This window comes from Vombatus ursinus, unplaced genomic scaffold (genome assembly GCF_900497805.2).
Source record: "Vombatus ursinus unplaced genomic scaffold, bare-nosed wombat genome assembly UNPS02014807.1, whole genome shotgun sequence".
NCBI classification, from domain to species: Eukaryota; Metazoa; Chordata; class Mammalia; order Diprotodontia; family Vombatidae; genus Vombatus; species Vombatus ursinus.
Window position 1 is genome coordinate 21,348,493 of NW_020954585.1, and position 25,401 is coordinate 21,373,893.

General features: G+C 36.5%; 1 protein-coding gene and 1 pseudogene across 2 annotated transcripts in view; one reads left to right on the top strand and one right to left on the bottom strand.

Moving 5' to 3' along the window:
• DCAF12 (DDB1 and CUL4 associated factor 12) overlaps nucleotides 1–25,401 on the top strand; it is a 110,813-nt gene that overhangs the window by 52,441 nt on the left and 32,971 nt on the right. For both annotated transcript variants that reach the window (XR_003570227.1, XM_027874539.1), the window contains exons 3-4: nucleotides 15,071–15,277; nucleotides 22,339–22,399. Coding sequence is in view for 1 of the 2 variants with exons in the window: in XM_027874539.1 (XP_027730340.1) it covers nucleotides 15,071–15,277; nucleotides 22,339–22,399 (268 nt within the window). In the remaining variant the exon portion in view is untranslated. The remainder of the gene's footprint in view (nucleotides 1–15,070; nucleotides 15,278–22,338; nucleotides 22,400–25,401) is intronic.
• LOC114051965 lies at nucleotides 20,072–21,186 on the bottom strand (annotated as a pseudogene).

Sequence of the window (25,401 nt, forward strand, 5' to 3'; positions counted from 1 at the left end):
AGGATTTTTAAAGAAAAAGAGGAATGAGAGAAAATTAAATTAGCAGAATGGATCAATATATCAAAAAAGTCTGAAAACATGTAATGTTCCACACCCATGGACCTCCTACCTCTGCAAAAGAGAGGTATATTACTCCTCATATCTCTTCTTTGAGGCCATGCTTGTTCTTTGTAATTTTGTAACATTCACTTTTGATTGTTCTGTGGTTTTGGTTCTTTCCATTTATATTATTGTAGTTATGGTGAATTTTGTTTTCTTCATTCTGCTTACTTTACTCTGCATCTGTTTATGTAAGTCTTTCCATGCTTCTCTTCATTATTCATATTCATCATTTCTTAAAAGCACAGTAGTAGTGCATTAAATTCCTGTACCATAATTGGTTTAGCCATTGCCCAGTTGAAAGACATCTACTTTGTTCCCAGTTCTTTGTTACCACAAAAAGTATTTCTATAAATATTTTGATGGGATGTATGGATAACAATTGAATAACAAGCCAAGGTAAATGAACTTGAAGATAGGAATAACAGAGATAATTTTTTTAAAATAATATTTTATTTTCCCCCAATTACGTGTAAAAATGATTTTTAATATTCATTGTATTTTTTTTTAAGTTTTGAGTTCTAAATTTTATCCTTTCCTCCCTCCCCTTCCCCCTTCCTGAGACAGTAAGCAGTATGATATAGGTTATACATGTGCAATTATGAAAACATTTCCATATTAGGCATTTTGTGGAAGAAAACTTGTACTAAAAAGGAAGAAGTGAAAAATAGTATACTTTAGTCTGTATTCAGACACCATCAATTCTTTCTTTGGTGGTGGATAGTAATTTTCATCATAAATCCTTTGGGATTGTCTTAGATCATTGTACTGCTGAGAATAGCTAAGTTATTCACAATTGTTCATCTTACAATATTGCTGTTACTGTGTACAATGTTCTTGGTCCTGCGCACTTCACTTTGCATCAGTTCATGTAAGTCTTTCCAGGTTTTTCTGAAATCATCTTGCTTGTCATTTCTTTTCTTTTTTTTTTTTTGGTTTGGTTTTTTTTTTTTGTTTGTGAGGCAGTTGGGGTTAAGTGACTTGCCCAGGATCACACAGCTAGTGTCATGTGTCTGAGGCCAGATTTGAACTCAGGTCCCCCTGACTCCAAGGCCGAAGCTCTATCTACTGCGCCACCTAGCTGCCGCTTTGCTTGTCATTACTTATAGCATAATAATAGCACAGAAATAATTTAAAGATCATTGGTTTCGTAGAAGAATATAACCAACCAAACCTGCATATCATACTATAGGAAAAAATAAAAGAAAACTTGCAGAAACTTTTAAAAACACACAAGACAAGTCAACAAGCATATGTTAAGTATTTACTATATGCCAAGCACTATGGTAAGTAGAGACAAAATAGTCCCTGAACTCAAGAACTCACATTCTAAAAGATATATGCAGGGCAAATTAGAGGTTATCTCACAGAGAAAGCAATAAGGAGTTTGGGGGTTAAGGAAGCGGATACTCGATTAGGAAAGGCCTCTTGCAGAAAATGGGATTTTACCAGGGAGTTAAAGGAAGCCAAAGAAGTCAGAAGTTGAGACAAAGGAAAGCACTCTGGTCATGTGCCACAGTCAGTGAAAAGGCACAGTTAGAAAACAGGGTGCTATGTAAAATGAACATTAAGAAGGCCAACATCACTTAATCATAAAATATGTGAAAGGGGAAAAGGTATAAGAAGACTGAAAAGATAGGAAAGGGCCAGGTTGTAAGGAACTTTAAAAGTCAAACAGATTTTATATTTGATCCTGGTGGTAATAGGAATCCATTGGAGTTTATTGAGTTAGAAAAGTGATGTGATCAGACGTTTACTTTAGGAAGATCACTTTGGGCAGCTTTTGGGTTGGATGATGGACTGGAGTAGTGGGGAGAGATTTGAGGTAAGGATACCAACCAGAAGGCTATTGTAATAGTCCAGGTATGAGATGATAAGGGCTTGTATCATGGTGATGACTATGTGAATGGAAAAATGGGAATGAATTTGAGATATTGTAAAGGTGGAAAGGACAAGATTTGACAACAAATTAGATATGTGGGGTGAGTGCAAGTGAGGAGTCAAGGATGATGCCTAGACAAAGAAAAGAGGGCCAAGTGTGTTTGGAAATGGTGAGGAAATAGCCAGTAGGCAGGGAAAATTGATTAGTGAGGGAATAAAGATGATAGGGGAAGAATTCTGCTGGAGAAACTGAACCGGAGTGGGATCAAGCCTGCATGTAGAGGAATTTGCCTTGACAAAGGAGAAGGGCTACTTCTTCATGTGACATGAGTAAAGGAGGAGATGGGAGGGAAAGACAGATGAAACGAGGAAAGGAGAAGTAAAGCTCTTGGTGATGGCCTCAGTTATTCCAGGATAGTATGAGGCAAGACTTTCAGTTAAGGGAGTGGGGAAAGGGGGTGCCATGATTGGTTTGAAGAGATGAAAAGGTTTGGAAAAACCATTGTGGTAAGTGGGTTAGCAAATCAGTTATGGAGGTATAAAAGAATTGCCTTAGATTTCAGAAAGATTTATATGAACTCATGCTGAGTAAATTGAGCAAAACCAGGAGAACATTGTACACGGTAACAGCAACATTGTGCGATGATCAATTTTGATAGACTTAGCTCTTCCCAGTAATACAATGATCCAAGACAATTCCAAAAGACTCATGATGGAAAATGCTAACTACATCCAGAGAAAGAATAATAGAGTGTGAATGCAAAATGAAGCATATTATTTTCACTTTTTTGTTTGTTTCTTTCTCGTGGTTTTTCCCTTTTGTTCTGATTCTTCTTTAACAACATAACTAATGTGGAAATATGTTTAACATGATTGTACATGTATAAACTATATCAGATTGCCTGCTATCTTGGGGGGGAGGGAGAAAAATTTGGAACTCAAAATCTTACAAAAATGAATGTTGAAAACTATCTTTACATGTAATTGGGGGGGGGAATAAAATACTGTTAAGAAAAAAAATAATTGCTTTTTTTGAACTGAGGGCCCAGTTGAGACTATGTGACATAAAATTGTGATGGAGCTAGTTAGCAGTTTCTTGATTTTCTCTAGCTCTGTTGAGCAGCATATGAGTAAAGACAATGGGGAGGGAGAAGGAGAATGGGGGAACTCATTTCACATAAATGGAGTATGCAAGTACAAATAGGAAGAGGGGGGAGAGGCTGACTCTTAAATCTTACTCTCATCTTAACTGGTTAAAGGAAGTAAGAATATACATACACACACACACAATTGAGCACAGAAACCATATTTTACCCAACAGGGAAACAAGTGGAAAAAATGTTGAGGGAAATGGGAAGAATAAATGGGAGAGTAAATTTGGGGGTGGAAGCAAAGCATACTCTTGAAGAGGGGGCAGAAAACAAAAAGAAGGAGAATAGGCTGGATTAACATAATTAAAATGATAAATGTGAATGAGATGAACTTACTCATAAAATGGAAGAGGACAGCTGAATGGATTAGAAATCAGAATCTAACAGTATGTTGTATACAAAAACCATACTTGAAACAGAAAAATGAATATGGAGTTAAAATAAGGGGCTAAAGTAGAATCTGTTATGCTTCAACTGAAGTGAAAAAGGTAAGGGTAATCATGATCTCAGACATAGCAACAGCAAAAGTAGAAAAGTAGAAGGAAAGGGAATAAGCATTTACATAGTACCTACTTTGTGCCAAGCCATGTGTTAAGTAAGCACTTTTACAAATTTTATCTCATTTGGTCTTCACAACCCTGTGAGGTTGTTGTTGTTGTTATTGTTGTTGTTCAGTTGTTTTCAGTCATGTCTAACTCATTTTTTAAAATATTAATTAATTTATTTTTAGTTTTCAACATTCATTTCCATAAGATTTTTGAGTTCTAAATTTCCCAAGACAGCATGCAGTCTGATATAGGCTCTCTGTATATATTCATATTAAATGTATTTTCACATTGGTCTTATTGTAAAGAAGAATTAGAACCAATGGGAGAAACCACAAGAAAGAAGAAACAAAAAAAAGAGAGAGCAAATAATATGCTTCAATCTGTATTCAGACTTCATAGTTCTTTTTCTAGATATCGATAGCATTTTCCATCATGAGTCTTTTGGTGTTGTTTTAGATCCTTGCATTGCTGAGAAGAGCTAAGTCTATCAAAGTTAGTCATTGTACCATATTGCTGTTACTATGTAGTGTTCTATGTATAGTTCACTTCACTGAGTATCAATTCATGTTAAATCTTTTCGGTTTTTCTGAAGTCTGCCTGCTCATCATTTCTTGTGGAACAATAGTATTCCATTACATTCGTATACCACAACTTGTTCAGTCATTCCCCAATTGATAGGCATTCTCTCAGTTTCCAATTCTTGGCCACCACAAAAAGAGATACTATTAATATTTTTGCACATGTGGGTCCTTTTCCCATTTTTACATGTCTAACTCTTTGTGACCCCATTTGGAGTGTTCTTGGCAAAGATACTGAAACGGTTTGCCATTTACTTCTCCAGCTCATTTTTACAAATGAGGAAACTGAGGCAAACAGGGTCACACAGCTAGTGTCTGAGGCCAGATTTGAACTCAGGAAGATGTCTTCCTGATTCCAGGCCTGGCATGCTATCCACTATGCCACCTAAATGTTATTATCTCCATTTACCTACCCCCAAATAGACCTAATTTGAGGAGACAAATAAGGTAACTACATTTTATTAAAAAGGTACTATAGAAAATGAATTATTATAAATATGAAACATATATGTGCCAAATAGCACAGCATCTAAATTCTTAAAGAAAATGTTAAATTAGAGGCAGAAATAGATAGTAAAACTCTAATATTGAGAGACCTCCATTTGCTTCTCTCAGACTGGATAAATCTAACACACATAATTAAACAAAAAAGAAATGAAGTAATTGAATAGAATTTTAGAAAAGTTAGTTATGACAGACTACTGGAGAATATTGAATAGGAACAGAAAGGCAATTATCAGCTGTGCATAGTGTCTTCACAGAAATTGACCACACAAATGCAGAAAAGCTGAAATAACACAATAAAAATTACATCCAGTAAAGGAAGGGCCTTTGATGCAAAGATTAAAAATCAATTGGAAACTAAATAACTTAATCCCAAAGAATAGGTAGGTCAAGGGCTATATCCCAGAGAGATCATACAAATGGGAAAAGGACCCACATGTACAAAGATATTTATAGCAGCTCTTTTTGTGGTGGCAAAGAATTGGAAATTGAGAGGATACCCATCAAATTCCTCCTATTGGTTCTAATTTTTACTTACAATATCACTAATGTGAATATGTGTTTAATAGGAATATATATGTATAGCCTATATCAGATTGTGCGCCGTCTTGGGGAGGGAGGTGGGAAAGGAGGGGAAGAAAAATTTAAAACTCAAAAACTTATAGAAGTGATTGTTGATAACTCAAAATAAATTAATTAAAAAAATAAAAAAGAAGAAAAAAAGAATAGGTAGGTCAAAGAACAAACCATGAAAACAGTCATTATTAAAGATAGTGACAACGTATTGCTAAAATTTTGGAGGTGCAGTGAAAGCAATATATTGGGGGAAAACATATCTTTAAACACTTTCATCAATAAAAGGGGCATGCAACTAAAGAAAACTAGAAAACCAATAAATTAGGGCCCCCTCAATTAAATAACAAAATAGAAATCGTGAAAATCAAAGGAGAGGTTGACATTTGAAAGAAACAAACTTAATAAAACTAGGAGCTATTTTTGGTAGTGGTAATAACAATAAAATAGAAAGCCATTAGCTAATTTTATTTTTCAAAAAGAGAGAAGGAAACCAAATTACCAATATCAGAAATGAAAAAAGTGAATTCACAACCAATTAATAAGAAATAAAGAAGTATTTATAAAATTACAAATTGCCCAAATTAATAGAACAGGAAATACTTTAATACTCTTATAAGAAGGAATTGAACAAGACACAAATGATCTCCTAATATAGGGAAAAACCCAAAACCAGATGGGTTTACAAGTAAATTCTGCCGAACATTTAAAGAATAATTCATTCCAATACCATGTAAGTTGTTTAAGGGGAAAAATAGGAAAAGAAGGGGTCCTACCAAATTCCTTCTATGACACAAATATAATCTTGCTGCCTGAATCAGGGAGAGTTAAAACAGAGAAAACTAGAGACCAACATCCCTAATGAATATCAGTCCAAAAATTTAAAATAAAATATGAGCAATGAGACAATAGCAACATATCGCAAAGATAATGCACTTTGACCATGATGGTCAAACCATCTTGATTTGATTAAAAATGTAGTACTAGTTAAATATTAGGAAAAGTATGAACATTAATAACAAAAACAACAAAAAATATATCTCAGTAGATTTGTGTTATATCTATATATACATGTAGATGCAGAAATAGATACAGAAAAGACTTTTGAGAAGATGCAGCAACCATTTCTCTTAAAATACTAGAAAGCATAGGAATAATTGGAGATTTCCTTAAAATGCTAAGTAATACCTATCTAAAACTAAGAGGAGAACCAGGAGAATAATTATATCCAGCAACAATATTGTAAAGATCAGTTCCAAAAAACCTTAGGAACTCTGATCATCGCAATGACCAACCACAAATCCAAAGGTCTCGTGATGAAATATGCTATCCACCTCAGAAAGCTGATGGACTCAGAATGCAGTTTTATGCATTTTTTTTTTTCAGAAATGGCTAATGTGAGAATTTGTTTTGCTTAACTATCTCAGTGAGTGAGGGAGAGGGAAGAGAGAGGGAGAGAATTCATAACTGCAGATAAAATGTACTTTTAAGAAAAAGAAGAAAGTACAACCAGTACTGGAAAGGGCCAGGAATGTTGTGTTACCAGGAGGGAACTAGGTTACAGTGAGAGCCAAAAAATGAAGGTAGTGGAAAATGACACCTTTAATTGTGGAAGAGGCATTCCAAAGAGCAGGAAAGGGTGAGTAGCTTTAGAGTGGGACCTTAATAGAAGGAGTGCTAGATTGAGGAGGATGGGAGCAAGGAATTGGGCCATGGGGGAATAGGGAGTGGGGTTTGCATAATGATAGCTGGTGATTCAGAATCAACAGAATAGGGAGAAGATAATGGGGTAAGAGTATAAAGTTTCAGGGGTGGGGAACCTGTGGCCTTGAGGCCATATGTGGCCTTATAGGTCCTTGGGTGCAGCCTTTTGACTGAGTCCAAGTTTTACAGAATCCTTTTATTAAGGGGATTTGTTCTGGGAAGTTTGGATTCAGTCAAAGGGCCACACTTGAGGACCTAGAAGGCCACATGTGGCCTTGAGGCTGCAGGTTCCACACCTCTGGTTCATACTCTCACCCCATCATGTTCTCCATGTTTAGGGTTCATATTATGAACCATTCAGGATTGAATGCAAGCAGATTATAAGTGACTGGAGAGAAGGACATTGAAGAATGAAGCTGATTGACCTGTACAGAAGTCTCCATTGATGTCCAGCTTTGTGGCAGGTGATGATATTGATTCTTGTAAGAATCACAAAGTCCACTCCACAACAGGCAGGATCAGGCAAAGTGTAGCTTGTGGGAGTCTGCATGAAAGGCAAGAACTGGCCGTGTGAGGTAGGTATGATCTTTGAATAACTGTTGGAGCACTGAGAAGGTAACAAAGAAGCCATGGGGAGCTAAGCTATATATCTGAGGCTAGCAGAGTGCTCCTTGGGAAGTCTCAGGGGTTAAAACAGAAACCACAGGTTGGCTGGCTAGATACAGTATTCCTGGAAGAACCAGGAAGGAGGCCAGTGCCTTTGGGGAAGGAGAAAGGGGAGGAGTACTGTAGGCTGAAGCTAAGGCTAATTTACCTTTCCCTGGGAAGGCTCGGGTCCAAAGGATAATCCAGAATTGTCCAAGAGTTATGAGAAATCAGAAGAAATGGAATAGGATATTCCAAAAAGCAAAGAAACCCAGGCTGCAACTCAAAATAACATATCCTGCAAAACTGAGCTTAATTATCAATGAAGAAAAATGGGACTTTTATAAGAAATGGAAGCAGGAAAAGCAATTTGAAGTACAAGCAAATTTGAGGCATCTTACCAAAAATTTTAAAGTGAGAGATGAAAAAATATTCAATTTGCAAACATATGTACAAAAAAAGTGCAGGAGATATTAAAAAGTATAATTACCAGTAAAAGATTAAGTGATGAAATAAATTCTCTCATAGGCTATTTAAAAATAAGAAATTGTATGGAATGCTAGAGAATAGGGATCAAGAAGGATGTGAAAGACTAAAGATTTAAATGGAACTTAAAAGAATGAGTTTTATGGAAAGAAGAAATAAATTAATATTCCATGGATTAAACCCCATTACTCCCTTTAAGTGACATTATCTTTTGTGAGACATGATTAACATAGTGGGAAGTTTCTTTTCAAGAAAAGGGAGAGGGAAGGCAGAAGAAAGCCACAGATGTAGTCTTCCCCACGTCTATCCCCCACTTATCCCAAGTCATAATTGAATAGATAAAGGTTAATAATTTCTTTAGTTTCTTAACTTATGGTAAGGGCGCAGTGTGTAGAACTAGACTTCATGGTTTTGGACACAAGAGTGACTACCAACATAAGACATTGTTTCTATTTGAAAGTCTTTCTTAGTGAATTTATATTTCTAATAGTGAGGCAGAGGAGAAAATAGGGAGGATCATAATAAGATTTAAAAATACAAGAACATAGAAATAGAATAGAGGAAAGAGGTCATACTTGGTACTTCAGAAATTCTATACTTCGAGCAGTTAGGTGGCGCAATGGATAGAGCAGTGGCCCTGGAGTCAGGGGGACCTGAGTTCAAATCCCAGCCTCAGATATTTGACACATGCTAACTATGTGATGCTGGGCAAGTCGCTTAACCCTGACTGCCTCGCAAAAAAAAAAAAAAGTTACATGCTCATGAAGGATACATAACAAATAAGACTATAGTCCCTGAATTAGAAAGTGGTTAGAATAGTTAAAAGGGAAGAAAAATGAGAACAAAGCAAAAAACAACTTCTTAGAAAATGACCTAGCAAGAAAGTATTAGGTAAAATAAGAGGTTAGTGGGCAGAGGGAAGACTTTTACCTGTGCTCTGACTGTGAAGAAGGATAAGTCAGGTAAATGGAAACAGGGAAAAAGCCTTTGGGAATTGAGTAGCATCAGAGTCATGTAAACAAAAGTAATATCCAGGAGAAAGTACTGATTTAAAAGAGGAAGGGGGTTTAAAAATCAATATACAAGAAATAAATGGAAGAAACCTAAGCCTAACAATTATAATCTTAAATGTGAATGGATTAATAAGTAATACAATAAAATGAGAATGACATGGTAGATAGGAAAAGAAAACCCAGCAGTTTGCTGTTATACAGGCACCTCATTTTATTGCTGTTCCCTGTACTGATCTTCACAGATATTTTGGTTTTTACAAACTGAAGATTTTGGCAGCCCTGCATCAAGCAAGTCCATTGGTGCTATTTTTCCAACAGTATGTGTTCACATTGTGTCTCTATGTCACATTTTGGTAATTCTCACAATATTTCAAATGTTTTCATTATTATTATATCTGTTATAGTGATCTGTGATCAGTGATCTTTGATGTTACTGTTGGGTCACCACAAACCACACCCATATAAGAAAGTGAACTTAATCAATGTTGTGTGTGTTCTGACTGCTCCGCTGACCAGCCATTCCCCATCTCTTTCCCTCTCCTCGGGGCTCCCTATTCCTTGAGATGCAACAGTATTGAAATTAGGCCAGTTAATAATCCTACAGTGGTCTCTAAGTATTTAAGTGAAAGGAAGAGTCAATCAGTGCAGCAGACTTCATTGTTGTTTTAAGAAATTGCCACAGCTACCCCAAGCTTACCACTACTCTGATCAGTCAGCAGCCATCAACATGGAGGCAAGACCCTCCACCCAGCAAAAAGATACAACTCACTGAAGACTCAAATGATGGTTAATATTTTTTAAGCATAAAGTATTTTTTTAATTAAGGTATGTTCATTGTTCTCTTAGACATAATACTATTGCACACTTACTAGATTACGGTATAGTACAAACTTAACTTTTATATGTACTGGGAAATCAAAAATTTCATGACTTGCTTTATTGCAATATTTGCTTTATTGCTATGGTCTGGAACAGAACCCACAATATCTCTGAGGAATGCCTGTACAAGAAACATATAAAAATAAAGACATATAAAAATAAGAGCATAAAACAAAAGTGTATTCTGATTTGAAAAAAAAAAGGCAAGAGTTGCAAATATATTATCAGACCAGGGATTTTTAATATTTTTTGTGTTGTGGACCCCTTTAGCAGTCTTGTGAAATCTGTGGGTCAGAATAATGTTTTTAATGCATAAAATAAAATGTATAGCATTGTAATGGAAAACCAACATTATAAAGAAAAACAACAATGCTGAAATAGAGCTATCAAAATGTTTTAAGACACCAATTTTACGGATCCCAAGAAATCCTGTGCTAGACAAAGCAAAAATAAAAATTCACAGCATCAAGGGTGATAAGGAAATTGTACTTACAAAAAGGAACTACAGATAATAATACTATATTAATACTAAATGTATGTGTATGTATATGTACATATTTGTATAATATATGGCATCTTTTGAATCAAAACCGTAAAAAATATCTTTTTCTAACCACATAGTCTTATTTGCAAAACTAGATCATAGCCTATATCATGGAAAATTTTTAAATAAATATAAAAAAACATAAATGCTAACTAAGCACAGCATATTTAAAGACCATAACAATAAAAATATTCATATTCTATAGTTTTTTCAGCCATCTTCTCATAAGCATCTACCTTTTCCTTTTCTGCTACCATTAAAAGTTATGCTATGAATTTTTTTTTAAATATGAGACCTTTGTTTCTGTCTTTGATGCCATCACAGAATTGTTGAGTCACTGTACATTGTTTTGTAACTTCTCTTATATAATTCCAAATTATTTTCCAAAATGGTTGGATCAATTCACAGCTTTGCTAATAGTGCACATGCCTCTACTTCAGCAAATCGTAGCCTTCCTTTTTTAAAAAATAAGTTTTTATTGATGTCTTTTTTTTTACAGTCATAATTATCCCTGGTATCCTTTCCCTTCTCCCAGAGAGCCATCCTATATAAGAAATAATATTTTTAAAGACAAAAAAGAAAAGGTGAAAAAATCTAATCAATAATTGAAAAAGTTGGGGCAGCTAGATGGCGCAGTGGATAGAGCACTGGCTCTGGATTCAGGAGGACCTGAGTTCAAATCTTGCCTCAGACACGTAAAACTTACTAGCTGTGTGACCCTGGGTAAGTCACTTAACCCCATTGCCTAGCAAAAACAAACAAAAACAAAACAAAACAAAAAAACAAATAATTGAAAAAGTCCAAAAACATACACACTTTGTAACACCTATGGACTTCCCACCTCCATGAAGGGGTGGATTGCGAACACCCTGTCATATTTCTTCATTTGATTCGTGCTTGATCTTTATAATTTTGTTATATACACTTTTTATGTGTGTAGTTCGCTTTACCTTGCTATAGTTATTATGCTTACTTTACCCTTCATCAGTTCATATAGAACTTATCATGCTTCTCTGTGTGCATCATATACTTCATTTCTTAACAGCACTGTAGTGTTCCATTACATTCATAATCCATGATTTGTTTAACCATTTCCCAATCAATGGCATCTACTTTGTTTCCAAACCTTTTCTATTACAAAAAGTGCTGCTACAAATATTTTTGGTATATATAGGAACTTTCTTAACAATGACTTCCTTGAGGGATAAGCCCAGCAAGAGAGTCTCTTGTTTGAAAGATATGGACACTTTAGTCACTTAATTTGTATAATGCCAAATTTGCTTTCCAAAATAATTGTACCTTTTCACAGCTCCACCAACAATGTATTAATGTGCCATCTTTTGTCTTCTTTGACGATTTTTAGGCTGTGAGGTAAAACCTCAAGATAGTTTAAATTTGCATTTCTCTCAGTCATTTGGAGCATTCTTTTATGTGGTTGTGAATTCTTTGTAATTCTTTTAAGAACTTTTTTCTCTCTCAGCCTCTTCCTTTCCTTCTCTAGGTGTATGAATTTTTTCTATGTAGGAGCTTTTTAGTTTCATGTAATTAAAGTTGTCTATTTTACCTTTTGTAATTGCCTCTATTTCCCGTTTGGTACCATATCCTTCCTTACCCAAGACTCACCTCCTCCATTAAAACTTTCCTGAGTTTACTTCATCTGCCTTGAGGCATTTTAATTACTCTAGCAAAGTGATGGAGACCCATTTCTTAACATGTTTTATGCCTATGACTGTATGTTGTTCCTGAATAGACAGCAAATTTATTGAGGGTTGGAGCTTAGTATTCCTTCCCTTTTCACCTGTTAGAATCCCTTCCCTCTTCTAAGGACTAACTCAGATGTCTCAAGTTAACAAGCATTTATTAAGTGCTTATTCTTGTTCTGAACTCTGGGAATATATATACAAGCAGAAAGAGAGTTCTTGTTCTTGGAGCTTACATTCTGATGTGGAGATATCACACATAAAAAAGGAAGCCAGAATAAGAGGAAGGGGATGTTGCAGGGTAGAAGAGGAGGGAAAATGTAACTGAGCCTGGAGAGGAATGAACTAAGATGTGGATGTCTTGAGTACTTTCTCTAAAATAGGGTTACCTAGGAACAATCAACCATTTAGAGTAAGGGGACAAAGGGCCAGAGTGGATTTGCAGGGTGAGGAGCCTGCACAGAGTCAGAGTGCTTTTCCAAGGAGTAAAGGCTTTTGTGACATGATGGAGAAAGTTCAGAGTCAGGAGTCTCATAGTCTAGAGAGAAATGAACATTCGTGAATCCTTACATGATCTTCTCTAACTGCCTATCCCTAACAGAATTCAGAGCACACTTTGTTTTGTATCTCTCTTTGTCTTTTGTAATATTGTACGTTATAGTTTTCTATATGTATGTCATATCCTTCTATCTCCCCAGTGCCTATTATAGGTGGAGCTTAAATTTGTGTTTGAATTAGTTTTCACTTTGCACTTTTGACTTTTCATCATGTGGAAGGAACTCAGTAAATGGTAGCTACTAAGTGCTTTGTTGTATGTTTATTTGTTGATATGAGCATTCTTGGGGTTTGAGGCCATTTATGTGACCTGAGTTAATTGGGTACTTGGGTTCCTTTGCCTACTTTTAGGGTTTTCTGGAGTCCACCATGTCTGGCGCTTAGCAATATTTGTTTCTCTCCTCCTGGCCCTAAGTGAAGGGAGGCCAGCTGTCCAAGAGTTCTGATGAGTGTATGTGGAGGGATTGGGGTGGGACAAAGAAGGGGGAGAAGAAAACATTCTGTTTAGATCTAGGTTAGATCTAGCATCTCTATATTGAAACACTTAGCCATTCAGAAGATAGCAGTAAATTTAACAAATGAGGATTTTTTGGAACATGCTGTCATTCATTCTTTCCTTCTTTCTAATAAAATATAAACTGAGCAGAGATTAGATAAGAGTTTACATATGAAACAGAGATAGAAATGGTGTAGGATTCCACTTTGTGACTTATTCCATTGCTATCCAACTTGATATAATTTTTTTTATATCATTCTGGAGTCAAGGAATGGCAAATAATAGTGCAAGGGACAATCCCAAGTCAGAGTCAATTTATTAAATGCCTAATCTGTGTTATACACAGTGCTAAAGCACTGGGGATACAATAAAATGGATAAGGTAGTCCCTCCCCTAAAAGAGCTCACAATCTAATAAGGAGAGAGACAGCACATAAGAAGCTGAAAAGGGGGAAGCTTGAAAAGGTTACCTGTCACAGGGCGTGATAAAGTCATGCAGTGGGAGAGGCAAACTATCTGAGGAGGTGTTAGTTTCTGAATTGATTGCATCTTGCAGAATGATGAGTTTCTGAAGATGATGAAGTCCAGGAAAGTAGCTAGGTGGCAAATGATGAGAATTCCCTGAGTGCCATCCTTAAATGAGGAGGATCAAGAAGGAGCTTCCAAATGTCTACTTCCTGCCCTCTCCAGCCAGAGAGAGGGAAGAGCCTCAGGAGCAGGGGCTACTGAGGAGTGTGAGTTTCTGAGTTTTTCATCTTGCAGTATGATGAGTCTGTTTTTGTCTGGCCTGTGAGCTAAGAATTATTTTTACATCTTTAAATAAAACAAAACTTTAATTTAAAATGTAAAAATCATTCTTCAGGCCATAGTTTGCTGATCCCCGTGGCGTTTTCAGGTGATGCAACAGGACACTTGGAATGAACATATCAGCACTAATAGTTATTTAATGTTCGAGACTAACTTGGACTCTTAACTTTTCTGATATTGACTGGTTAAGGTAAATACTATAACCTCAGTGGTAGGGAGAACTTGAGCATGAACATGTTTACCTTAAGAGGAGAATCTGTTCGTTACTATCATGTTTTGTTTTGTTTTTTTAATTTTTTCAATTAACAAAAAAAAATGTCTTTCCCTCCTGCTGCCTCCCTCTCATTTAAACACCACCACCAAAACCTTTGTGACAAATATACATAATCAACTAAAACTAATTCCAGCATTGCCCATATCCAAAAATTATATGTCTCAGTCTTCACCCTGAGTCCATTGTCTGCTGACAGGAAGTAGTTAATGTGTTTCATCATAAGGCCATCTAGAGTCATAGTTTCTCATTGCATTCACTGGTCAGTTTTTAAGTCTTTCAGAGTTGTTTGTCTTTTAAATATTACCTAAATTGTACTGCTGGTTCTGCTCACTTCATTCTACATCGGTTCATACAAGTTTTTCCATGTTTCTCTAAAACTATTCCCTTCATAATTTGTTTAGCCACTCCCTAATTGAGGGGCACTCCTTTGGTTTCCATTTTTTTTTTTTTGCCACAACAAAAAGACTTGCTATAAATACTTTTGTATCAGCATAATATTTAAAAGCATTTCACCTAGCAGGTCTTTCTGATGCAGCTATAACCCTGTAATCTACAACCCTGAAAAAAATGGTACATTTCCTCAGCTTCTTAGTTATTCATTTGTAGTGTTTCCCTGCCCCATTTTTTTTTTCAGTTGTTTGTGGTCGATGTCCAGACAGGCCAGATCACCAAGATTCCCATTTTGAAAGATCGAGAACCTGGAGTGGTGACCCAGCAGGGCTGTGGTATCCATGCCATCGAGCTGAACCCCTCAAGAACTCTACTGGCCACTGGAGGAGACAACCCCAACAGCCTTGCAATCTATCGGCTGCCTACGTTAGATCCTGTGTGTGTGGGAGATGTAAGTTGTTTCTAAATGTAGCTGGGGACGTATAGTGGAAAGAAATAGCAACTGCTGTGATGTTCAACTATTTGAGGTTTACCTAGACTTTCATATCATGCATAATGGGGAAAAGAAACAACTACTGTAATGGTCATCTATTTGAGGTTTGCCTAGACTTTCACATCAGAGTTGTACTTACGTTCCTGCATGATGATTGATGCACCTGGTTTAAAATGTCCAACAGGGACGTGGAAATGAATCATGTACACGTGTCACCATGTTCCTATTTGCTCTAGAAGTTGAATTTAGAAACTAAGCTTCCTTGTGTGTAGTCCAAGATAGGGCAGCCACAAAATGAAGGATCCAGAGAAGCTCTTATAAAGTGTTTCTGTGGAGTGGACCTCCCTCTGGTATTCTATCCATCTTCCCTTCTCTCTTCCCCCTGAGACCAGTATTAGAATTGAGTGCCGTTTACTTAGTATGGGCCTAGAAAAGTCAGGGTTTACCCCAGCTGGAAACCAGGAACACAAACATAATCTTATATAATTATCTTCTTTGGGGGTTTTATGATGATATTGTACAGTAATATAATTGGAATGAAGAATCCCACTGTTAGCTACATGCTGTCACAGACTATTTAAAAGATGAGGCATATTCTTATAATGGGCAATAGATAATAAAATCTACAGAGTTACCACATTTACTCACAAACTCTGATTCCCTTTGGAATTCCTGCCAAAATGTGTATGAGATGAAGATGTATCTAACTTCTCAATCCATGACTTTAGAGATTTCTTTTACACCTTCAGATTGACAAAATTTCCAGGTATTAGGGAGAATTTAATAACCTTTGAATATTTTAAGTTAAAATACTTTCTTTTTTTATTTACAATTGTTAATTGGGAGCTTATTTCCTAGAATTTGGAATTTGTCCCAAGTGGCAAGTTACTTTTATTCATGTTAAGAGTTGTTGCTAGTGGAATCTAACAAAAGGGTAAGCTGAGACAGCCCTCCAAGCAAGATAACATTTATTAGCAGGGGCATGATTTCTGTCAACAAATGGGTCAATGTCTTGCCTCTATTTATACCGAAGACTCCCCAGCAAAAGGACAGTTTCCCTTTTATAGGTTTTAGGGAGTAAAGAACAAAGAACAGAACAGGGTAGATTGTTGAGGATAACATGATTGGTTATAGAGCTGAGGTGCAAGGAACAACATGATTGGTTGGAAGTTTGATAATGGGGCCTGGCAACAAAGCCCTCTTTACCTTCTGGTGCAAGATAATAAACCAGATATCCCTAAAGGATAATTTGGGATGTAAAGCTATTAGGCCTGACTCCCTTGTGTTCACATGCATTCCCCAAGGTCAGCTAAATTCCTTGAGGCACAAATAAGTCAGTGCTTAGCAAGAGAGCTGGATTTTTACACTTAACCCATTGTAGGCCAGCTGAATCCTAAACTAAGTTTAGAGACAAAGAGCCATAGCTCTTAACCATTTACAGACAAAAGCAGTTACAGAACAAAATCAATTAATTGTAAATAAGATCAATAAGAAAATGATACAGGATCAATTTAATCTCAGAATCATCTAAAATCAGTTGATTCTTGACTTTAATGGCACCCATGCTATAGACTTTTATTTCCCTTTGCCCTATTTCTGTCTTTTCTTTGAGGAACCATAAAGTGATGCTGAGAACTAGTCTGAATGGATGTTGAAATGTGTTTGGAGCATAACCCTAAGCATTCCTTTAATATCTCATTTTGGAGTTGATTGAACCCTATCTTGGATCCTTTTTGTTTTTAGACAGTACTACTTGTTTAATGAATTCCATGATTTTACTTCCTACTTCACTAAGTATCAGTTTCTCCTTTTATATTAAGTATAAATTTCTCTCTTTCAGTTTCAGCGGATGTGGATATGGCTGCTATTTTTTAGTACTTTGAGATTGGGTATAGACTTTGTTGTTCATACCATTCATAACTTCATAGCCTTAGCTCATCTAACACTTTGTTCTTCCATACTGAAGAATCTAAAGTGTTTTAATCTCTTCTAAAAAACTAATCCAGCTCTCCAACTCGTGGATCATCTTAGTTGTTTTTATGTACCTTCTCAAGCTCTCTTATGTGGCAGCGACCAAAACTATACATTGCATTCTAAGAGCAGGGGAATTCTGATTTTGTATAGGGGGAGAGTTATGTTTTCTGTCTCCAAGCTTTCCTAATAATGTCCAGCATTTCATTGTCTAGAAGAATCAAACTTACTTTTTGTTCTGCTGAGCAGTTAGTCATTTGTCAAAATAGAACCTTTCCTAGCTCAATTCAAGTTCTTTTTTTAAATTCATTTTGAACTTAAATGCAAAAAGAGAGAAAAAATTTCCATTTACACAGTACAATACAAAGAGAGGATTCAATATGAAACCATAATCTTCATTTTACACAGTTTATTTTTAAAAAAACTATGTAATAAATACTACGCATCATTTTCAAAGCTACCGTGCTTTTCTGTGCTTCCACTGAGTTTTCTTTTGTTCTCTGCTGTGCACTTTTAATTTTTTTCTCCCTCCCTCCCCACACTGCATTAGAGAAGGCCACCATTACACACAGATATGTTTATATATTTACACACACACACACACACACACACACACACACACACACACATATATGTAAAAACATCTTTTTATCAGTTCTTTCTCTGAAAGTAGATAGCATCTTCCTTCATAGGTCCTTTATAGTTGATTTGAGCATTTATAATATTCAAAATAACTTGGTCATTCACAGTTGTTCTTCAAACAGTATTGCTGTTACAAGTGTTCTCTTGGTTTTGCTCATTTCACTCTTTATTATTTCCTGCAAGTCTTTCCATGTTTTTCTAAGATCAATGAGCTCATCATTTCTTGTAGCACAGTCCCATCACAATCATATACCACAACTTATTTAGTCATTCCTCAATTGATAGGCATCCCCTCAATTTCCAGTTCTTTGCTACCACAAAGAGAGCTGCTATAAATATTTTAGAACATGTAAGTTCTAGGGGCAGCTAGGTGGTGCAGTGGATAGAGCACCGGCCCTGACGTCAGAAGGACCTGAGTTCAAATGCGGCCTCAGACCAAACACTTGACACTTACTAGCTGTGTGACACTGGGCAAGTTATTTAACCCCAACTGCTCCCCCCCAAAAAAAACCACATGTAAGTTCTTTTCCTTTTTCCGTGATCACCTTGAGAAACAGACCGAATAGTGATATTTCTGGGTCAGTGGGTATACACAGTTTTATAACTCTTTGGGTTATAAATCCAAAAAGGTTGGATAGTTCACAGTTCCACCAACAGTCAATGTGTCCCAGTTTTTCCACATCACCTCCAACATTTGTTAATTTCCCCTTTTATCATTTTAGCTAACCTGATATGTGTGAGATCCATTCAAGTTCAAACATCTGTTTGCTTCTGTGCCCTCTTAGAAAGATGCAGCCGTCATGTCATGTAATTTACATTACTTAAGCCTTGTGTGACTGAACAGGGAGTTTATGCCAAGGGGCAGACCTAGTCTCTTTATTTTCCCAGTTTTCCCTCCCAAAGTACATAGCATTAGCAGAAAAAATGACAGAACTACATAGGGAAAGAGGAATAGCCATTTAAAAAAACTTGGCTTTATTGACACCTTTTGTTTTTACATCCATCATTTCCACCCACCCTCTGAATTAAACTCTCCCTTGTAATCAAGAAAAACAGTTAAGCAAAGATAGCCAATATAGTGACCATGCCTGATGGTTATAGGTTATAGTTTACCCTAGTAGTCCCCCTGCCTCTCTGGTGAGAATAAGGAGATAGGTCTTGTTAATGGTTCTTGTGGTTCTTTCTATGAGACTATTATTTTCTTCTTCTTTCTTTTCATCTCTTCCCACATTTGACATTAAACGTAAGCAGCCTTCCTAGCATGGGGCTTTCTCTTGACCTTTCAATTTAAGCCTTAAAAAAGGCTCTTCCTTAAAAAAAAAAAAGGCCCTTCCTTGACCTCCAACTTTTCAAACTCTTCCTGTCTGTCCTTTTCCCCCCTTCCTCATCTTTTTTTTTAAATTTCATTTCATGAGAACTGAGGCTTAAACCAAACTGATTTTTTTATTGCTTCTATAGAAAGCAAAACTTTCTTGTTCATATTGTGGATTTTAGATTAATAGGCCAGGTAAACTTAGTCTTTCAGGATTGATTCAGTAGCACCAGGTAGAAAACAGTATAATCAAATCCCAAATCTAATCATTTACACAACACTTAAATTGGAGCAAGATGGCATCCTGCTAATGAGAGGCATTTGAGTCAGCAAGAATGATTTGAAGGCCCCTGTCTCATCCCATCCTACTTTTTAAAAAATTCAGTAAAAAATTTAATTTTAGAGTTTAATAATTATAAATGCTTGTGAACATTTAATCAATCAAGAATTAAACCTCAGTCTAAGGCCTTACATATGCACTTTGAAACAAAAGTACAAATCGTGAAAAATTCCTGGGGGGCTTCTTCACCATAAGGAAATAATTAACAATGTTAAACTATCTTGCACTCTGAACATCATAAATTGCAAAGTCAGCATTTTATATCACTGATTTTATTCATTAATATGAACATAAAAAACGTAACTATGGTTGAATATTACAACAAAAACAATAGCTAGTAGTGAGTGTACTGAGATGATTGTAGTTCTTCACTCATTCATTATTGCATATAAAAGCCAGCATTACAGTGAAGAGTATTCACTGGCTCCCATTAAGAGGTTTGACACTGAACACTACTTCATACTCATCATCCTTATAAATGCCACTGTTAGTCCCTATTGTAATGTCATCTTCTTTCTTGAGATAAGTCAAAGTTCACCAGTTCTACTTGATCCATTTCTCCAGTCTCCTCTACTTCCTTTCTTTCAAGCAATAACTTTTCCAACAAAGATAGCTTATCTGATGAAAGAAAACCATTCTCTGGAAAGTTTACCTTAAAGTCAATTATTAGAATCCTTTTTTCATAAGGTCAGCAATAAATCTGGATGCCTTAATTCAACACACATTTGATATTTCTATTTCCATGCTTGGCAATCTGACCAGGGCGAGAAGGAATGATTATAGTTCTATTGTCAAGAGTTGATGTTGGTTTTTGAAAACCACACAATGCTTTGATGAATTGGATATCTGTACACATGAAAAGGTCCTCAGCTCATTGTGTAAATATAGCGTGGTCCTTCTGATCCAAAGCAATGTTAATATCTCCTGGCTCAAGTCCTGGCTCCTAGTCACCTTCATTATGGAATGTTATTTTCTGACCATCTTTCATGCCCTTGTCATTATGAACCTCCAGAATCTTTTTCACTTGAACAGTTTTCCTTCCACTGCAACATTTAAGTCTATCTTTAGGTCTGATTTGCTCCCTGTGCCCTTGGCATTCCATGCAAATTGATTGAATTTGCTGAACCATTCTAGGTTCTATCTGATGAATTCTTATTTGCATTCTAGTATCTCTGCATTTGATACAGCATTCTACAGCTCCATTCTTAAATCACCCTGTCCTTCACATTTATCACAAATCAAATTCTTTTGCAAAGCCAGTTTCTTGTTGTACCATTATATAAATCTTCTAAGGTCACTGGCAACTGATGAACAGCATTTTTATCTCTCTGTTTCTTTTGCCTTCTTCCACTTCCTCCAAAAAAAATAGCAAATATTTCAACTAGAAAACCAAAGCCATTAGCAGAACCACCCTTTTTGATGGCTTGTTCTCCACCTTTGTCATATAAGTCCCTTCTTTGCATCAGAAAGCATTTCATAAGCTGAGAATTGTTTGAACTTTTCTCCTTCATTTGAATTCTTATCTGTCTTAGCTATCAGGTGGTATTTCAAAGATAGCTTCCTATATACCTTTTTTAGTTCTTCCTGGAAGGCATTGAGTTTTACCCCCCAAAAAAATCATAATAAGGCTTTCTTCCCCATTTTCTATAATCAAGGAGTGATATTCCCACTGTGGAAATGTCAGTGTCTGGGGGATGAAAGGGGACTGCTAGTGAATCATTTGGGATGTTGGGGGAGCAGGTGGAAAAAAGAGAAGGTTGGGGTGGGGTGAGTTATTTTGCATGGAGCTAGGGCAGCGACAGCTCCTCTTCTCCCTCTGCTTTTCACCAAGTGTTCTGGAAAGTTCCCCATCCCATCCTATTTAAAACACTAACTTGATCCTCAGAAAGTTCTGAGACCAGAAATTAAATCTAGAAACAGTGTTAAGAACCTTTCAAGAAGGAGAAATCATTCTTGGTCATGCAGAGATGGCAGAATTGAGATGGGACAATGGCTTTTATTAACAATTCAGCTATTTTTAACTTTGCTTGTTTCAAGGGATAAAGATCCATATATGTAAAGCAAATTTCTGCTTTAAATAAGCAAATATAGTATTAATAGAAATGGAAATAGTTATTAATGTGATGATATTCAAGATTAGTGGTGTCAAACTCAAATAGAAACAGATCCCCGTGGGCCACATATGACTAAGAAAACCACAAATTACCATTATGTATATTGTACTATAATTTTATTTATTTTGTTAAACATTTCCCAATTACATTTTAATTTGGTTCTACATTCAGAACCAGAGTTTTGTGAGCCACACACTTCAAATAATTAATTTTGAATGATGGGGCTATTAGCATTGTATTTTGTTTTGTTTTGTTTTTGCTTGGGAAACAGGAACAGTTCTCCTGGGAATATGTAAGGGAGAATCAGGCAAGGACTTGAGATAAATGCCAGCTGAACTCATTTACTGATTCCCAGGCACCACCATTTCCTTAAGAGAATTGATTTTCTCTCAGTTTCAAGAAAGATATGGAAAAAAGAGAGAGAGAGAGAGAGAGAGAGAGATCTGGAGATGTTTATGTCAGTATCCATTGGTTAGAATGTTATTACATTTATCATTTTTACAAATGTGTGTTGGAATAGACTATAGCTGCCATTTTAGCAAATTGATTTGTAGGTTTTCTTTTGCTGATTCACAGACTCAAAATAATGGAATCAGTGTGATGAGCCCTGATTTTCTTTTCTTCTCTCCCTTGCTTCAAGGATGGACACAAGGACTGGATATTCTCTATTGCATGGATCAGCGATACCATGGCAGTTTCTGGTAAAATTATCATATTCTAAGATGATTTTCAATGTTGTAGGATCTTTTGGAACTTTCTGGCTAAGGGATTCTCATCACACAGTTGACAAAAACTACAGAGTACTTGATTCAAAAGAGCTTAGGAGCCTAAAGTAATAGGATATATTCTGTAATTCTCCTTAGAATCATTTTTGAGTAGACTTATCAATGCTAGAGGCAACAAAGAACGTATAGGAGTAGGAGCCAGAAGACTAGAGTGAGTGAGTAGTCAGTCAACAAATATTTATTAAATGTCTACAGTGTGCCACGTACCGTAGGATACAAACACAGTGAGTGAAATAATCCCTGCTTACAAGGTGCTTACATTCTAATGGCTACAATGACCTATGTCAGTTTATACAGAAAAAAATACAAAGGTAATAAGCACAAATAAACACAAACTAGCTAAATGCAAGGTGATTTGAAAGGGAGGCACTAGCAGCTGAGGGGATCAAAGAAGGCTTCATGCATAAGATGGTGCTTGACTGCATCTTGAAGGGAGAGCAGGAACCTCTGAGCTAGAAGTGAGGAGGGAGTACATTCCTGGTATATTAGGCGGTCAGTGCAAAGACAAGAGATGGAAAATGGAGCACTGCCTGTGAGGAACAGGGAAAAGGCTGGCTTGGCTGGAGCTCAGGATGAGGGATTGGCTAGGAGGGAGGAAAAGGGTACAATGAGGTTGGAAAGAAAATTCCCTTTGGATCAGTTCTTTACTCTTTTCCTTGGTTGTATGACAAGACTTTTATTTCAGGGAGCTGCAGGATTTTTTTAAAATGAATTTAAATATAGGAGAGAATCTAGGGCTATGCGATTTTCAGGCTCTGGCATTTGAAAGAAGTTGTACTTGTAGAGAAAATGTTTTAGTCAAGTATTTATTTTAATATTGCCAGCAGCAAACTCAAAAAAGGAAAGTAAAGGATCCCCAGAACTTTATCTTTCTGTCCAAAATCCTACATATGTTTTTTTTTTTTTAGCTAAGAGTAACATTTTAATTTGAACTTGGCAGTAACCACTGAGCTGGTTCTATACCAGATTGCTAAGAAGTATAGGCAAAAATACAAGAATGCTCCACTCCCTTTGAGTTCCTATCTGAGGCTAGGACCTACCAAGAGTTGAGTTATTGATTTCTCACATTTCCCTTAAATATTATTTGTCTTCCTGTGTCCCTTCTAAACCTAGGTGCTAGGGTGAGGACAGTGGCACACAAGGAAGGTACTTAAGGTGACTAGGAGGTGAATTTTGTTGTCTTTATCCCTAAGGAAGGAAAGTGACATGAAGCTTATTTAGGATGCTGCCTGAACACCAGTTTTATGGCCTCCAACTCATCCTCAGCTACTCATTCTCCCTTATTCTACACATCCAACAGCTTCCAAGTCTTCTTGATTCTAGCTTCACAATATCTCTCACATCTATCCTGTTCTTTCTAATTACTAGCTCACCAGCCTTGTTCAGGCCCTCATCTGGACTCAGTAATCTCTGCCTCAAGTCTCTCTCCTCTCAACTGCTGCAGTGATTTTCCTAAAGCACTGGCCTGACCATACCACTCCTCCACTCAATTAAGTAGCTCCAGTAACCCCCTCCTAACCTTTAGCATCAAATACAAGCACCTTTGTTTGGTATTTAAAACCTTTCAAAATCTAATTCCACCCTGCATTTCCAAGCTTGATTATACATTACTACATGAACCTAATCTCTATGGCTGTTAGTGCCTCACCTTTCCCAAATTATCTTGTATATATTTTATATATATATCTACATGTGTATGTGCTGTTTTCCTCATACAGTAGAATGTAACCCACTTAGGGCAAGTACTGCTTGGGGATACAAAGACAAAAGGCAGCGACTAGAAACAGTGCTGTCATGTGGCAATATTGCCATACAGTAAGTACTTGTCAACTGATTGCTTGAAGTGCCTTTATATGGCGTACTGTGCTAGGCACTAAGAATGTAAAGACAAAAGTTTGACCTCAAGGACTTTCTATCCTCTTGGAGGTTTACTATTTGTAGGCAGTTGATGTAGGCATGAGTAGGCATGTTATTTTGAGAAGGTAGAGTTCTCTAACTGAGAGAGTTGAGAACACTTTACATAAGAAAGTGGTCCTTGAGTTAGTCTTTAGATGAATATAAAGAGTCTAAGAGACAGAGGTAAAGAGTAGGGGACTACATTCCATGCATGTGGAATAAACTATGACAAGGCATGGAAACAGGAAGTGGTGTGCAGAATTTATGGAATACCTAGTAGGCCTATTAAGATAGAACATAAAGTTAAGGAAAGAGAATAATATGAAATTCATCTAGAAAGGTAGGTTGGAGCCAGGTTAGAGAGGACTTTAAATGGCAATCTGGGGAGACTGCCAAAAGGCAAAAGAATACCAATAAGAAAGAGGAAACTAAGCAGACCCATGCCTTAGACTATTTTGGCAGCTCCATTTGGATAGATTTGAGTAGGGATTTGAGAGACCAGAACCAAAATACCAATTAGGAGGCTATATTGCAGTAATCCTGGCAAAAAGTCTGAACTAAGTGAGTTCTGACTATGTGAGTGTAGAGAAGAGGGTGGATGTGAAGAATGTGGGAATGAACTCCTCCACAATGTTTGGCAACTGAATGTACATGGAGATGAAAAAGAAGGAAGAGTCAAAGGTAAATCTGAGGTTATGAAAGCAGTTACAGAAATAGGAAAGCTTTAGAGGAGGATCCACTTCAGCAAGGAACATAATGAGTTCAGTTTGGGTCATGTTGAGTTTAAGATGCCATCATCAGATTAGAAATGTTTAGCAGGCATTTGACTATGCAAGATTAAAATTCAAGAGAGATGTTGGGGTTGGATGTGTAGTTTAGTGCATCATCTGAGTGGAGCTGATGAGATGAACAAGAGAGAATATACAGAAAGAAGAGAGCCTATGTCTGGATCTTTGGGGACACCAAAGTTTAAGAAGTAGTTGGAAGATACCGGCAAAGAAGACTGAAAAGAAGTAAACAAG